Source organism: Pan troglodytes, chromosome 2 (genome assembly GCF_028858775.2).
Source record: "Pan troglodytes isolate AG18354 chromosome 2, NHGRI_mPanTro3-v2.0_pri, whole genome shotgun sequence".
Lineage (NCBI taxonomy): Eukaryota > Metazoa > Chordata > Mammalia > Primates > Hominidae > Pan > Pan troglodytes.
Genome location: NC_086015.1, coordinates 133701807 through 133716704, shown reverse-complemented (window position 1 = coordinate 133716704; position 14898 = coordinate 133701807). Strand labels below are relative to the sequence as shown.

The 14898-nt window shown below is 40.7% G+C and overlaps 1 protein-coding gene across 1 annotated transcript in view; it reads right to left on the bottom strand.

The window, feature by feature from the left end:
* Positions 1-14898, bottom strand: part of COL6A5 (collagen type VI alpha 5 chain) — a 137688-nt gene that overhangs the window by 29380 nt on the left and 93410 nt on the right. The window contains exons 34-36 of the mRNA XM_009446456.5: positions 14340-14433; positions 13130-13789; positions 10377-10467 (exon numbers count right to left, since the gene is read on the bottom strand). Of these exons, the coding sequence (XP_009444731.3) occupies positions 10377-10467; positions 13130-13789; positions 14340-14433 (845 nt within the window). The remainder of the gene's footprint in view (positions 1-10376; positions 10468-13129; positions 13790-14339; positions 14434-14898) is intronic.

Below are 14898 nucleotides of genomic sequence, written 5' to 3'. Positions count from 1 at the left end.
CTGTCTAGAGCCTATTAAGTACTACTTTGGAATAACCAAGTTTGATTTGTGCAGAGTTTTATTGTTTGTTTGTTTTTTTTTTGAGACAGGGTCTCGCTCTTTTGAGACAGGGTCACCCAGGCTGGAATGCAGCGGTGCAATCACAGCTCACTGCAGCCTCAACCTCCTGGGCTCTAGCAATCTTCCCACCTCAGCCTCCTGAATAGCTGGGACCTAAGATGCATGCCACCATGCTGGGCTCATTTTTAATTTTTTGTAGAGATTGGTTCTTGCTGTATTGCCCAGGCTAGTCTCAAACTCCTGGGCTCAAGTGATCCTCCCTCCTCAGCCTCCCAAACTGCTTAGATTACAGGTGTGAGCCACCATGTCCAGCATTTTCAGAGTTTTAGATAAGTGAAAAGAAACTCGGCCAGGCGCGGTGGCTCACGCCTGTAATCCTAGCACTTTGGGAGGCCGAGACGGGCGGATCACGAGGTCAGGAGATCGAGACCATCTTGGCTAACACGGTGAAACCCCGTTTCTACTAAAAATACAAAAAATTAGCCGGGCGTGTTGGCGGGCGCCTGTAGTCCCAGCTACTTGGGAGGCTGAGGCAGGAGAATGGCATGAACCTGCGAGGCGGAGCTTGCAGTGAGCCGAGATCGCGCCACTGCACTCCAACCTGGGAGACACAGCGAGACTCCGTTTCAAAAAAAAAAAAAAAAAAAAAAAAAAGAAACTCACAAGCATTTGGAACAATCATATTATATCTCAGATTGATACCAATCACCATGGAAAATGCAGAAAATACTTAATCTACCAAGTACTGCTGTGAGAAAGTAAGATTATATAAAACATAACCCATATCAGTGCCTCTTAAAATAGTGTCTACATTTATAATCATAGCAGTTTAAGAGTTCTCTGTGATAATTTGAGAATTTTGTGTTTTTATTTGGATGATGTTATAAAACATATTCAATAGAAGTTTATACTTGATTATGCAATTTTATGTAATTTCAATGTCCGTGTTTGCATTTGCATTTGATACTGATGTTTGGCATCCAGTAATATGATTTTAACTGTTGAGAGTTAATGAGGAGAGGAAGAAAAGTCAGATGTAATACGTAAATAATACATTCACACCAAGAGAAAATCAAGTGACATCATGTGTGATGGCACACTGTGTGAATAATTTTGCAGTAGTGCAGGTGAAGATATGTGGTGGAGAATCATGTCATCATGTAACAGAGGAGGCAAGCTGCATGTAGATGTTCTTCTGCAGCATGCACCATATTTTATATATTTTACCAACATCTACCATTTTTTTTGGTTTTTAAAAATTCCATTTTGACAAAGAAGAATCATTCATTGCATTAAGTTAGTGTTGAAAATTTTTGTCTCACTGAGTTTGTCTGGATTTGATGAATTAACTTGTGGTTTAGCAGCTGCATTAAGAACTATAAGTGTATAATATTTACAGCTAGATTTGTGTTTGTAAATGTTTAAATAACATTATAATATTTTGTCTGCTGTCCTATAGGAATTGGTTTTCCTTGTAAATGACTTTATGATTTATTCAAGGTTGGGAAACACTGCTTCACATAAGATCAGTGCCACATTGTCCTTCAGAAGGTGTTGGCTGCTAGACGCTTCCCTGCAAAATTACCAAGTAAATGAAATCTGACATTAGAGGAACATATGCTTGCATAAATTCTGGAGAACTCACCTTTCAGTTTTGCTCCTGGGTGTATCAAACAGACCTTAGCTGTTCTAAGAAGCTCCTTTGCTTAATTGCAATTTGAGAAGATGGGGTGATTATGGGCCTAAACCTGGGCTTTCACAGGCTATAGTCAGGGATCTAAGCTCGAAGAAGCACACAGAAAAGAAGAAAGCAACCAAGACGGGCCACTTTCACTCAGTTTGAGGGCATAGATTCATTCAGATTAATTTGTTATATTTTTATTTAGGATACAATATCAAGGAACACTATTTATATGTGCAATTATATTGTGGAGTCTTTTATGCTAACTTTTGGGGATGAAACATGAATCATATGTAGCCTCAGACTTCAGCAAGATAAGACCTTGGGTAGGCCGTAATAAGTGCCTCAGCAGTGCTATAAAAAACAACTATGGGTTTTGATGGAGAGTAAACATTGGCTTCTGTTGAGGGAAGTCAGGGACCCCAAACGGAGGGACCCACTGAAGCCATGTCGGAAGAACGTGGATTGTGAAGATTTTATGGACATTTATTAGTTCCCCAAATTAATACTTTTATAATTTCTTATGCCTGTCTTTACTGCAATCTCTAAACATAAATTGTGAAGATTTCATGGACACTTATCACTTCCCCAATCAATACTCTTGTGATTTCCTATGCCTGTCTTTACTTTAATCTCTTAATCCTGTCATCTCGTAAACTGAGGAGGATGTATGTCACCTCAGGACCCTGTGATGATTGTGTTAACTGCACAAATTGTAGAGCATGTGTGTTTGAACAATATGAAATCTGGGCACCTTGAAAAAAGAACAGGATAACAGCTATGTTCAGGGAACAAGACAGGTAACCTTAAACTCTGACCACCGGTGAGCTGGGTGGAACAGAGCTGTATTTCTCTTCTTTCAAAAGCAAATGGGAGAAATATCACTGAATTATTTTTCTCAGCAAGGAACATCCCTGAGAAAGAGAATGTGCCCTTGAGGGTGGGCCTCTAAAATGGCCCCCTTGGGTGTGGCCGTATTCTATGGTTGAAACTGTAGGGATGAAATAAGCCCCAGTCTCCCATAGTGTTCCCAGGCTTATTAGGACAAGGAAATTCCCACCTAATAAATTTGGTCAGACCGGTTGCTCTCAAACCCTGTCTCCTGATAAGATGTTATCAATGACGATGGTGCCCGAAACTTCATTAGCAATTTTAATTTCGCCCCAGTCCTGTGGTCCTGTGATCTCGCCCTGCCTCCATTTGCCTTGTGATATTCTATTACCTTGTGAAGTACGTGATCTCTGTGACCCACACCCTATTCGTACACTCCCTCCCCTTTTGAAAATCCCAAATAAAAACTTGCTGGTTTTGCGGCTTGTGGGGCATCACGGAACCTACCGACATGTGATGTCTCCCCCGGATGCCCAGCTTTAAAATTTCTCTCTTTTGTACTCTGTCCCTTTATTTCTCAAACCGGTGGATGCTTAGGGAAAATAGAAAAGAACCTACATGAAATATCAGGGGTGAATTTTGCCTGATATCTGGCTGAATTTCCCCCAATATCTGGCACCCACATGGTCTTTCTTTTTTCCTAAGTGCATGAGGGAACCCGATTCCCTTTGGTAGGTGCGGAGAAACATCATTGGTTTGGTCCACAGAAACGCGTGTTCGACTCCCTGACAAGTGGTGAGTAGTCTGTGTATGGTCCGGGTTAACTATGGGTCATGCAGAGTCTAAGCATCATGCTTATCTCTGCTATATTAAACTCCTGTTAAAACAGGGTGGTGTTTGAGTGCCTATGGAAAATATGGTCACTCTATTCAGGGCAGTAGAAGAATACTGTTCTTGGTTTCCTGAAAAAGGAACCTTAGATGTAGAACTATGGGATCGTGTTGGTGCAACATTCAAGGAACTGGTCTCCACAGGGAATTATATTCCCGTCACTGTTTGGGGTGACTGGGCCTTGGTACCTGCTGTCCTGATGACATACCAATCCCATGACCCCCTATAGTTACCACAATTTTCTGAATCTGACGATCCTCCACCTTTTCCTCAACCTTCCTCTCCTGCACAGCCTTTGTTATCTGATCAGCCTCTCCCTCCGGCTACTCCTCCCCTACCTGACAATGTAGAGAATTCAATGTCTATCTCGGATGACTTTGACTTATGGTCACCCCCTGATGATCTTATTTCTTTTCATGAAGAGCCGGTACATGTAACTCCTGCAGCCCCGACTCACACAGCCCAGGATCATATATATGGTAATTATTCTCTTCTCAAACCTCTGGAATCACCTAGTGGCTCTGGGACCAAAGTACAATTTACCTATAATTCTGCAGGCCCTCCCCCATCCACTTCAGCTCCTCACCCTCCTGTTGTTTCGGTTCCTCAACTGGTCACTTCACCATCCACTCAGCCTGCTTCTCTGTACCCTTCTTCACATGTGAACAGCAGTAATCACCAGTATACTTCTGCTCCTTCTGTTCCTCCAATGCCCCTTTCTCACACTCTCATCCCGGTCCAACCCTCTCACCCTCAGTTTCCCTTATCTACACATGCTTTTCCTGTCACTTCTACACCGACTCCATCTCAGATGCCTACTCTTCAAACTTCAGTGCGACACTTATTACGCCAAAACAAAGAAATAAGTGGGTTAGACGCATGGACTTATCCGGTCGCGCTAGACTCACCTAACGTCCAAGGGTTACAAATGATCATTATGTACCTCTTAATCTTACCTTTTTAAAACAATTTAAGGATGCTTGTACTCAGTATGGTCCTACTTCTCCTTATGTTAAGATGGTTTTACAAACTTTTTGTATGGAGGTCACTTTACTTCCTTTAGATTGGGACCTTTTGGCAAAAGCTGTTCTAACCCCATCTCAGCATTTACAATTTCATACCTGGTGGTCAGAGGAGGCCCGTTTGCAGGCTCAGCTAAATCGAAGTAATGGCATTCTAATTACCCAGGCTCAGCTCACAGGCTCCAATAGTTTCTCTGATACTTATGCCCAATTAAACTTTGATGCCCTCACCACAGAACAAGTAACAAAGGTGTGTATGAGAGCTTGGGATAAATTACGCGCTACAGACCAAGCTCCTGTTTCTTTTACCATGGTTAAACAAGGTCACTCTGAATTATACCCTGATTTTTTAGCTAAATTACAAGATGCTGTTGAAAAATCTGTCTCTGATGAGCACGCTCAAGGCATTCTCCTTCGTATGTTAGCTTTTGAAAATGCAAACCACGAATGTAAAATGGCCATGCGTTCTGTCCAACGACAAAATTTACCTGATCACAAGGTGTTGCCTGCATATATTAAAGCTTGTGAAGGCATTGGATCAGACACCCACAAAGCTATTCTGTGGGCACGGGCCATGAAGGACACCAACCAAACTGGTCCCACTAATTCTTCTTTTGGAGCCTGCTATACTTGTGGCCAACTTGGTCATACTCGAAAAAATTGCACTGTTAAAAACTTACAAGCGACCAAGCTGGCTCAACACACATGGCCAAATGCTGCTCCTACTGTTTGCCCACGTTGTCGCAAAGGTAAACATTGGGCAAATATTTGCCGCTGTAAGTATGATATAGATGGAAACCCCCTGCCACAACACCAGGGAAACGGGGAGCAGGGCTGGTCCCAGGCCCCAACATCAAATGGGACACTTCAAACTCAGACCAATGTTGCATTTCCGCTTCAGGCGGTCCCAACGCAACCCCCAGCACAAACAAATCTACCTACAGCCAAACCAAATGGGTCCCAGCCTCTCCTTCTGTCTCAGTACAATGCTTGTCCACCTCCACAGTAGGAGGCGGGGTGGTTGATCTCTGTAGTACTATTCTTCTGAATTTACTACCTGACTCTTTGCCTTTGATTGTCCCCACGGGGGTCACTGGCCCTTTACCTCAAGGTTCGGTGGGCCTGGTGTTAGGTAGAGCATCTACCTCTGCTAAAGGAATCACCATTCATACTGGTCTCATTAATTCTGATTCCGTTGATGAGATTAAATTAATCGTGTCTGCCAAGGTTCCTGTTTCCATTCCGGCCGGTGAGTCAATTGCTCAATTGCTTTTACGACCTAATATCGTTTTAAACAAAGGAGATAAGACACGTGGCCCTGGGATGGGCCTGTCAAATACTTGGACAGGCTTGGTGCAGAATACTTCAAATTTCTGGATTTGATCCAAATGTAACTGTGGTTCCTTTAAATCAGCTCAAAGTTCAAGCTGCCTTTCAACATTCCGTACTGTGGCAAATACACTTGGCTGATTTTATTGGCATTATTGACAATCACTATCCAAAAAACAAATTGTTTGATTTTATAAAAATGACGTATTGGGTGGTTCCTCGATTAACCAAGGATCAACCCATTCCTGAGGCCATTACAGTGTTCACCGATGGCTCCAGTAATGGCAATGCTGGTTATATAGGTCCTACAGACAAACTTATTTCTACCTCTTATACTTCTGCTCAAAAGGCAGAGTTAATTGCCGTGATTACTGCCTTACAGGATTTCTCCAAACCTTTAAATATTGTCTCAGATTCCACTTATGTTGTACATGCCACTAAAAATATAGAAACTGCTACTATCAAACATATTGATAATTCTGAATTGGCTTCTTTATTTTCAAGGTTACAACTGGCAGTTTTCCAACATAGACACCCTTTCTATATTACACATATTAGATCTCATACCACTTTACCAGGACCCATGTCTGCCGGTAACCATAAAGTTGACTGTTTGGTCTCTTTTACAACCCAAGAAGCTCAGGAGTTCCATAATCTCACTCATGTCAATGCCGCTGGATTAAAAGATAAATTTGCTCTTACCTGGAAACAGGCTAAGTTTATTGTTCACAGCTGCCCTCAGTGCCAGGTCTTCGTACTTCCAAATCAGGAACCTGGCGTTAATCCTAGAGGCCTAACTGCTAATGCTTTATGGCAAATGGATGTGACTCATGTTAGCTCCTTTGGCAGACTGTCATATGTGCATGTCTCTGTAGATACCTTCTCAGGTTTTATCTGGGCTACTTGCCAAACAGGGGAAGGCATGGCCCATGTTAAAAAACATCAGTATTCTTGCTTTGCAGTTATGGGGCTTCCATATCAAATAAAGACAGACTATACCCCTGGATATGTTAGTAAGGCTTTTGATTCATTTATGCAGCAGTGGGGAATTTCCCATATTACTGGAATCGCTTACAATCCTCAGGGACAGGCTGTGGTGGAACGGGCCAATCGCACTTTAAAAACCCAATTGTCCAAACAGTCTGAACAACCAAAACATGATTTAACTACTCCCCACTCCCAATTACATTTGGCATTGTTTACTCTAATTTTTTAAAATGTTCCTAAAGATAATACTCTAACTGCAGCCAAACGCCATTATACAGGCAAAAAACTCTCCTTAAACGAAGACAAGCCAGTGTTACGGAAAAACTCCCAAACCAATACCTGGGAACCTGGAACAATTATAACGTGGGGAAGATGATATACTTGTGTTTCACCAGGAGATCATCAATCCCCTGTCTGGGTACCCACCAGAGACTCAAGCTTCGGGTGAATACTGACAATGAAAACCACAGAGAAAAGACGTCTGTGTCAGAGACTGCCCTCAGACATGGTGAGATCTGTGCCGACTCCACAGAAACAGGCACACCAAATCACAATGGGTTTAAATCAGTCCTCCCTGATGGCAATGGAGACCGATCTAACTAATCCCACTTCTCCTGATTACCTTTCTTTTTCTTTTTACAAACCTAAAAATCTCACCATTTCTATTAGCCTGAAAATAACATCCCTCTGTTCTTCTCTTCCTCCTTCAGCACTGAATCTCGCTTACACTAGGTTTTATTTAATGATTCTCCTCCTTATACTTTCTGTCTCACCAGTTTCCTCTCACACTGATTTACCTGCTACACATAATTATTCTTATTGGGCTTATGTGCCTTTTCCTCCACTTATTCGACCTCTCACCTGGATAGATGCTCCTGCAGAAATCTACACTAACGATAGTGTGTGGATGCCTGGAGCAAGAGATGACCGTTGCCCTGCTCAACCAGGAGAAGAAGGCACTGCATTTAATGTTACCATGGGTTATAAATACCCCGCTCTGTGCCTCGGACATGCACCTAGTTGAATCCATCTAGAAACTCAAGTCCCAGCTGTTTATCTTCCGGAAAGATCAGCTACAGATAAAATGGGACATTTGATCTCTGGCCTCTCCCTTTCTCCTTTAAAACAAATGAAAGGAGGAGTAATGGGAGATACCCCATACTTTCAATATAAACCTGCAGGAAAACCATGCCCTAAAAATTTTGAGGGCCCATCTAAAACTTTAATTTGGGAAGATTGTGTTAACTCACATGCAGTAATATTAAAAAATGACTCACATGGTTTAGTAATAGACTGGGCACCAAAGGGCTATTTAGAAAACAATTGCTCCTCTGGCAGAAGGGAATGCCTGGAGGCTACTTATTTTATTTCTTATCAGGAGAACGAGAATCATCTACTTTGCATAGGAGATTCAGCTCATTCTTTCCCTTAAAATGCGAAGATAAAGGCATTATCCCCCCCGCCCCAGGCCTCATATGATACTCCCCATTCTGAGCCCAGAACACCCAGAACTTTGGAAATTGGCAATTGCCATGTCTGGACTGCGAGTATGGGAAGGGAAAACTATTCTGTCTGTTGTTCCCACTACTGTCCCACTCTCTCAGTATCAACGTAGATCCAGACATTCTGCTTTACTTACTTACCTCCAACCTGACTGTTCCCATACAGAGTTGTGTTAAGCCTCCTTACATGCTGTTAGTGGGAAATATCAAAATTTGGACGAATAATCAAACTGTCCAACGCATTAATTGTCATTTATACACTTGTATTAACTCCCATTTTGACTCCAGGAAAAGTGTAATGTTGGTTCGAGCTCGAGAAGGAATCTGGATTCCGGTAACTTTGCCCAGACCTTGGGAATCCTCCCCCTCAATACATTTAATTAATGAAGTGTTACAGCGAATTCTAAAAAGATCTAAGAGATTTGTTTTCACTTTAATCGCTGTTATCATGGGCCTAATTACAGTCACTGCAATGGCCACCACTGCCGGAATGGCATTACACCAATCCATTCAAACGGCTCATTTTGTTAATGATTGGCAAGCCAATTCCACCCAAATGTGGAATTCTCAACAAGGCATCAATCAAAAATTGGCAAATCAAATTAATGATTTAAGACAGTCTGTTATTTGGCTTGGAGATCGGGTAGTGAGTCTCGAACATCGCATGCAAATGCAGTGTGATTGGAATACTTTGGATTTCTGTATCACCCCGTATTCCTATAACAAGACTGATCATTCATGGGAAGTGGTCAAAGGACACCTTCTAGGTAGGGAAGATAACTTATCATTGGACATAACTAAATTTAAAAAACAAATTTTTGAATCCTCTCAAGCTCACTTATCCATCGTGCCTGGAGCTGAGGTGTTAGATCAGGTGGCAGAAAATCTTTATGGATTAAACCCCCATGACTTGGATTAAGTCTATTGGGGGCTCCACTGTAGTAAATTTTGGAATTATGTTTCTCTGTTTAATCGGCTTGTTTTTAGTGTGCTGGACCAGTCAAAGAATCCTGCCTCAAAATCAAGAGAACGACTAAGCCTTCATCACCATGGCACATTTACATAAAAAGAAAGGGAGAGATGTTGCAGGAAGTCAGGGACCCCAAAAGGAGGGACCGGCTGAAGCCATGGTGGAAGAACGTGGATTGTGAAGATTTCATGGACATTTATTAGTTCCCCCAAATTAATACTTTTATAATTTCTCATGCCTGTCTTTACTGAAATCTCTAAACATAAATTGTGAAGATTTCATGGACACTTATCACTTCCGCAATCAATACCCTTGTGATTTCCTATGCCTGTCTCTACTTTAATCTCTTAATCCTGTCATCTCATAAACTGAGGAGGATGTATGTCACCTCAGGACCCTGTGATGATTGTGTTAACTGCACAAATTGTAGAGCATGTGTGTTTGAACAATATGAAATCTGGGCACCTTGAAAAAAGAACAGGATAACAGCTATGTTCAGGGAACAAGACAGGTAACCTTAAATTCTGACTGCTGGTGAGCCGGGCGGAACACAGCCATATTTCTCTTCTTTCAAAAGCAAATGGGAGAAATGTCGCTGAATTCTTTTTCTCAGCAAGGAACATCCCTGAGAAAGAGAATGCGCCCCTGAGTGTGGGCCTCTAAAATGGCTTCAATCTGGGTCATGAAAGATGCCTAGGGTTTCACCAAATGGAGCAAGAGTCCCAGGCAGTGTGAAATGGAATAATTCACACAAGGCAGGTAAGAGTTCAGTGTGACCAGAACTCATGGTTGGGAGAAATGAGAAGTGAGGTTGAGGTGGATCGAGGATAAATTGTGGGTTCTATTCTGGGGTAAATTTCAATACAGGAATTTCTGAAGAAACCATGAATTTAAAGGCAAAATTGTAATAAAGCTTATGATGTTATAAAAACAAATTGGAAATCATACTTGATATGTAATTTCTCCTATGGAAAATGGAATACATGAAATGTCTACTTCAGAGACCTTGTTAGCATCATCAGCCTAATAAAGTGTTATTAACCAGTTATACTCCCATCAGCCAATTAGCAGTCACTTGTAAATATAAGAGCTTTCTAACTTACTGGAAACCATCATTTTGATTATTCTCTCCTTCTAAATTGATGAGTCTACAGGCATCCTCAAGCATCGGTGGTGGGTACTGATTGAATCCCCCTATTGAGAGAACAAAGTTATAGTTAGATTTTAAAACTGGAAATGATGTTTCCTAGGTAAAGAGAATCCCAACAGGAATCCTCTTGAAGCAATTAATGTCACTAACATATTTCAGCAAAATTTGGCTGGGGTGAAAACAGAAAACAGCAGTTAGAAATAGCACTCAAAATTTGATTTTAGAGTGTTTTAGCAGCCAAAGGATTACCAGAGTCATGGAAACAGACCTCCTCAAATTGTTCATCTAAGAGCTAGTTGTGATGCAGGGACACATGATTTTCACATGCTCCGGCTAACATAATCTAAGAGATACTCTATTCTGATTCATCAAAGGTTTTTCACCCAGACTTACGCTAACAGATCAAACAGAGACAAGGTAATGTTTCATTACATGATACTGATATCATTTCTGTGCTTCTGCACCCACTAATACTGATTCCTATGAGGAAAAGAATCACAGACAAGATTTTACCTTACTGGTCTAAATAATATGCCTATTTATCCCCTTCCTGATGTTCTATAAATTTTGGAATATGGAGAAGTATGTTACCCTGTCCCATTCTGGAAAATAAAAGATTTTAGTTAAAGAAGGCCTTCAGCCATTGAATGATCCAAGGATCTATGAAAATATCTCAAATAACGTCTGTAGTTTTATAATAATCACATTTTTGAATTCTAAGATAAGCATTTTTTTCCTTTTTTCTATTTCTTTAAAATGAAAATATATCTTCTGATTAATTGCATCTGACACTTACTGTTGGGTGGGCAAGAATTGTGATGCAGTGGTCATTGCCTGTGCATGTGGGAACAGCAAACATGCCAGCACCAAAACTTGTAGAACTGGGGAGAGCAGTTTGAAGACATTCCCATAAATACCAGCAGAGAAGCCTTTTCACTCCTACAAACCAAGTGGTTGTGGGAAGGCAGCGAATTGGGTGTGTTTAACACTTCCCAGCTGGAAGTCAACAGTAGGCTACTTCTACATGATTGCAAAGCCACTTAACAGCCCAGCATGACCATCTTTGAGTTGTTTTATAGTCTTTTAAAAATATTGCATAATCATCAATCTTAATGGCACAAAGAACAAAATTGCATAGAAAACAAATGGATACCAATGACTCTGAGCCAAAAAGTAGCTCACAAGAGCCAAATTCTGAATAAGAAGTTGTTTTAGGAATGCCTTAACCTGCCTATTTCACATAGATTTTCTTTTTATGCATGCACAGGAGTGATATATTTACCATGCATCCAAAAGAACTCTTTCAATTGCTATAAAATAAAATGCTCTAATAGGAAAATTGGTGTCAAAATTTAATTGGAAACATTTTTTTCCTTTACATTATACAACTGAGGGCATCTTAGATGTAAAGAAATAACAGTGTTCCCAAGAGGGCAATTATTGGATTCTTTAATTGAATATGAATCACAGGAGAAAGGTGGAGCTCTCCTTGCAATGAAGAGTGAAGGCTCAAGACATTATCACTGTGGTGTTGTGGGGTGATCCTTTGAATAGCAAGGAAACTGGGATTGTAGAGTGGTGGAATTAATTCCAGCCAAGTTTACTTCTAAACCTGTCAGATTTCCAGAAAGAAAAGGTTCAGCTCTGATTCTGTGGGATATTATGGAGAAGTGTTTCTCAACCTCAGTGCTATTGACTTTTGGGGATGTATTATTCTTTGTTGTGGTGGGGGGGTCTGTCCTGTGAATTGTAGGATGTTTAGCAATATCCCTGACCTCTATTTACTTGATACTAGTAGCATCCCCAAGTTGTGACTGCCAAATAATGCCTCCAGGCATTTCCAAATGTCCCCTGGGGCAAATTGTGCCGTATTGAGAACAATTGCTCTAGAAGAGCATTTTCCCAAACCATCTGTGATAGAGGACAAGGTATTCTTATTTCTAGTTCTTTGCAGACTGATACTTTTGGTCTACATCCTGTTCAATGAGACAGAGTCCACTGGTCATGCAACTGTACGCTGCAGCAATCAATGTCAAATTGCCTTAAAAGTTTCTAGATGTTTACTCTCAATTTGTGTGTTTATTTCTTCACACATCAATTTGTAGCCTGGCACTCATCCAATGAGCAACCCTTTGTAGTGCACTGGCCTAGAGCCATGTGATCCATGAACCAGCAGCATTGACATTACTGCAGTATCTGTTAGAAATGTAGAATCTCAGGCTTCACCCTAGATATCCTCAGTAAGAATATCCTGCATTTTAACAAGATTCCTGGGTGATGTGTGTGCCCAGGACTTTGCTATCTTCACATCCTCACACAGGTCTCCAGGGTGTGCAAAGTTGGAAATAAAACAGGTATAGCAAGTAAAACTTTTACTTGAATGTTCTTCTGAAATCACCTAACTGCTGCTAGAACTTCTTGAGCAAATGTGATTCATAAGACCTCCAGTCACTCTGTGGCTTTCTAGTGCTGAGAGTTTGGCTAAAAGACACACTATCATAAAAAAAGGTCTCAGGCCTCACCACTTTGTGACCAGGATATAAACAGGGTATAACCAGCAAATGATCCATTCCTGCTCCTATCTCACCATCTAATTCATAAATTATGTTTAGATTAGCTATAGACACAAAAATAGGTTATCAATACTATAATATTAACAAACACTAGCTTATTAAAACAAAGACAAACAATGAAATAATAACTTACGCCTGACCGAGTATAAAAATGGCTTTAAGAACTTTGCAATATAATTCAGATCTGGTTTATGTATTCTCCCAAGCTGTATCAGGTGTTGATCAGGTGGGTAGCTGGCTAACTCCTCCATGTCATCCTTACGTGTAGAGCCCAGAGAAATCACAAATATGACGTAGCCTTGACACTTAGCCCTCAAAGCCATCATTTTTACAAATTCTTTTCTCTCATAATTTTCTCCAGCTGAGACCACAAAGATGACCTTGTGTTTTCTTAGATAGGGTGTTTCTGGAAAAAGATTTTCAGTGGTCCACAGTAGGGCACGACCAATTGTTGCTTCTCCATTTAGCTGTTGGAAGGAAGTCTGGATGTGATTCTTCATTAGGAGTTGGTTGTTATAAGTGATGAAATCAAACTCTGTTTTTACTGTACCCATCTTTCTCCTGGAACTTTCCCAAGGAGAATAGCTCAACAAAGCAATCCTATCACCAGAGTCTGAGATTAAAGGGTCTGAAGCAATGTTGAAGTTGTCAATCACTGAGCTCACCAAGGCTTTCACAGCCTTAAAATCATCCTTTGCTATATTCCAAGAATTGTCTATGAGGAAGGCTACATCCATGTATGAATCTTCAGGTAAGAAAGCCTCTCGAATGCAAGCATTTGCAAAACATTTATCTGAAAACACACAGAGAGACACATCATTGGTTCAACACTGACCCAACAAGACACTTGTTTGAGATCTTCAAGTGACTCAGTGACTAATTACCAAGAATTATAATTTGATCAATATCTCTTTGATCTCACATAATTTAAATTAATGAGAAATTTTCAATGTCCCGGTACTTCTCCGGGCATTAGCAGACAATAAGGGAAGGGCTTTGTTGAAAGCAGATGTAGGTAGCACAGATACCTGCAGTGTACAAGTCATGTCTGAGCTCATTTAGGAAATATTTTTGATATTTTAGAGACTTCTGATACAAACTACCCAATTGTCCCCAAGAAATGCTACATTGGTTGGGATAATTTTCTAAACCAATTTTCACATTCTATGGAAACTCCAAACATTCCAGAGATTGAAACCATGACATATGGTATTGAAAAACTAGAAAACTGAAAATAGAACCTATGATTAAAAATAGAAATCTCTGGATAAAACCACATTCAATAACTCATCTAGAAGGCATTTAAGCTCTTCAGCACAGTCAATTCTCTTCATTGGTCTTACCATAGCAAAGTGTACAGCGCCAAAGTCTTTCTAATGTTTGATTTTCCCCATTTGGAGGAACTGGAATCACCTGAAATGTTCCAGTGTTGTCAAACTGCATTGGAAAAGAAGTGAACGCATGTTTGCTCATTGTTTTTAGTCACTATTAGGAAACCATTGTGCAGCCACTTTAAGGATTAGTTTAAAAAACACCCAACTAATCACTATTACCTTGCATTATAGCTCTTTGCTCCATTCAGTGCATGTTCACACACACACACACACACACACACACAATCCCCTGCTTATCCCAAACATAACACAAAAAGTATCTATAGAACAAGTATCATCATCCCTAGATTATGATGAGAAAACTGCCATGAGATAACCTGACCAGATTCACTCACTGGGGCAAGTATTAAAATCTCTGATTTCCAAGCCTGCAATTCTGGACTAAATTTGTACACACTTCTGATTATGCACCAGCTGATTATACACCACATGCCAGCTTTTGAAGTTGGGCCCTGCAGAAATTATACGTTCCCAAGCTTCCTTTGGCCTCCGTGGGTAGTGATCCCAA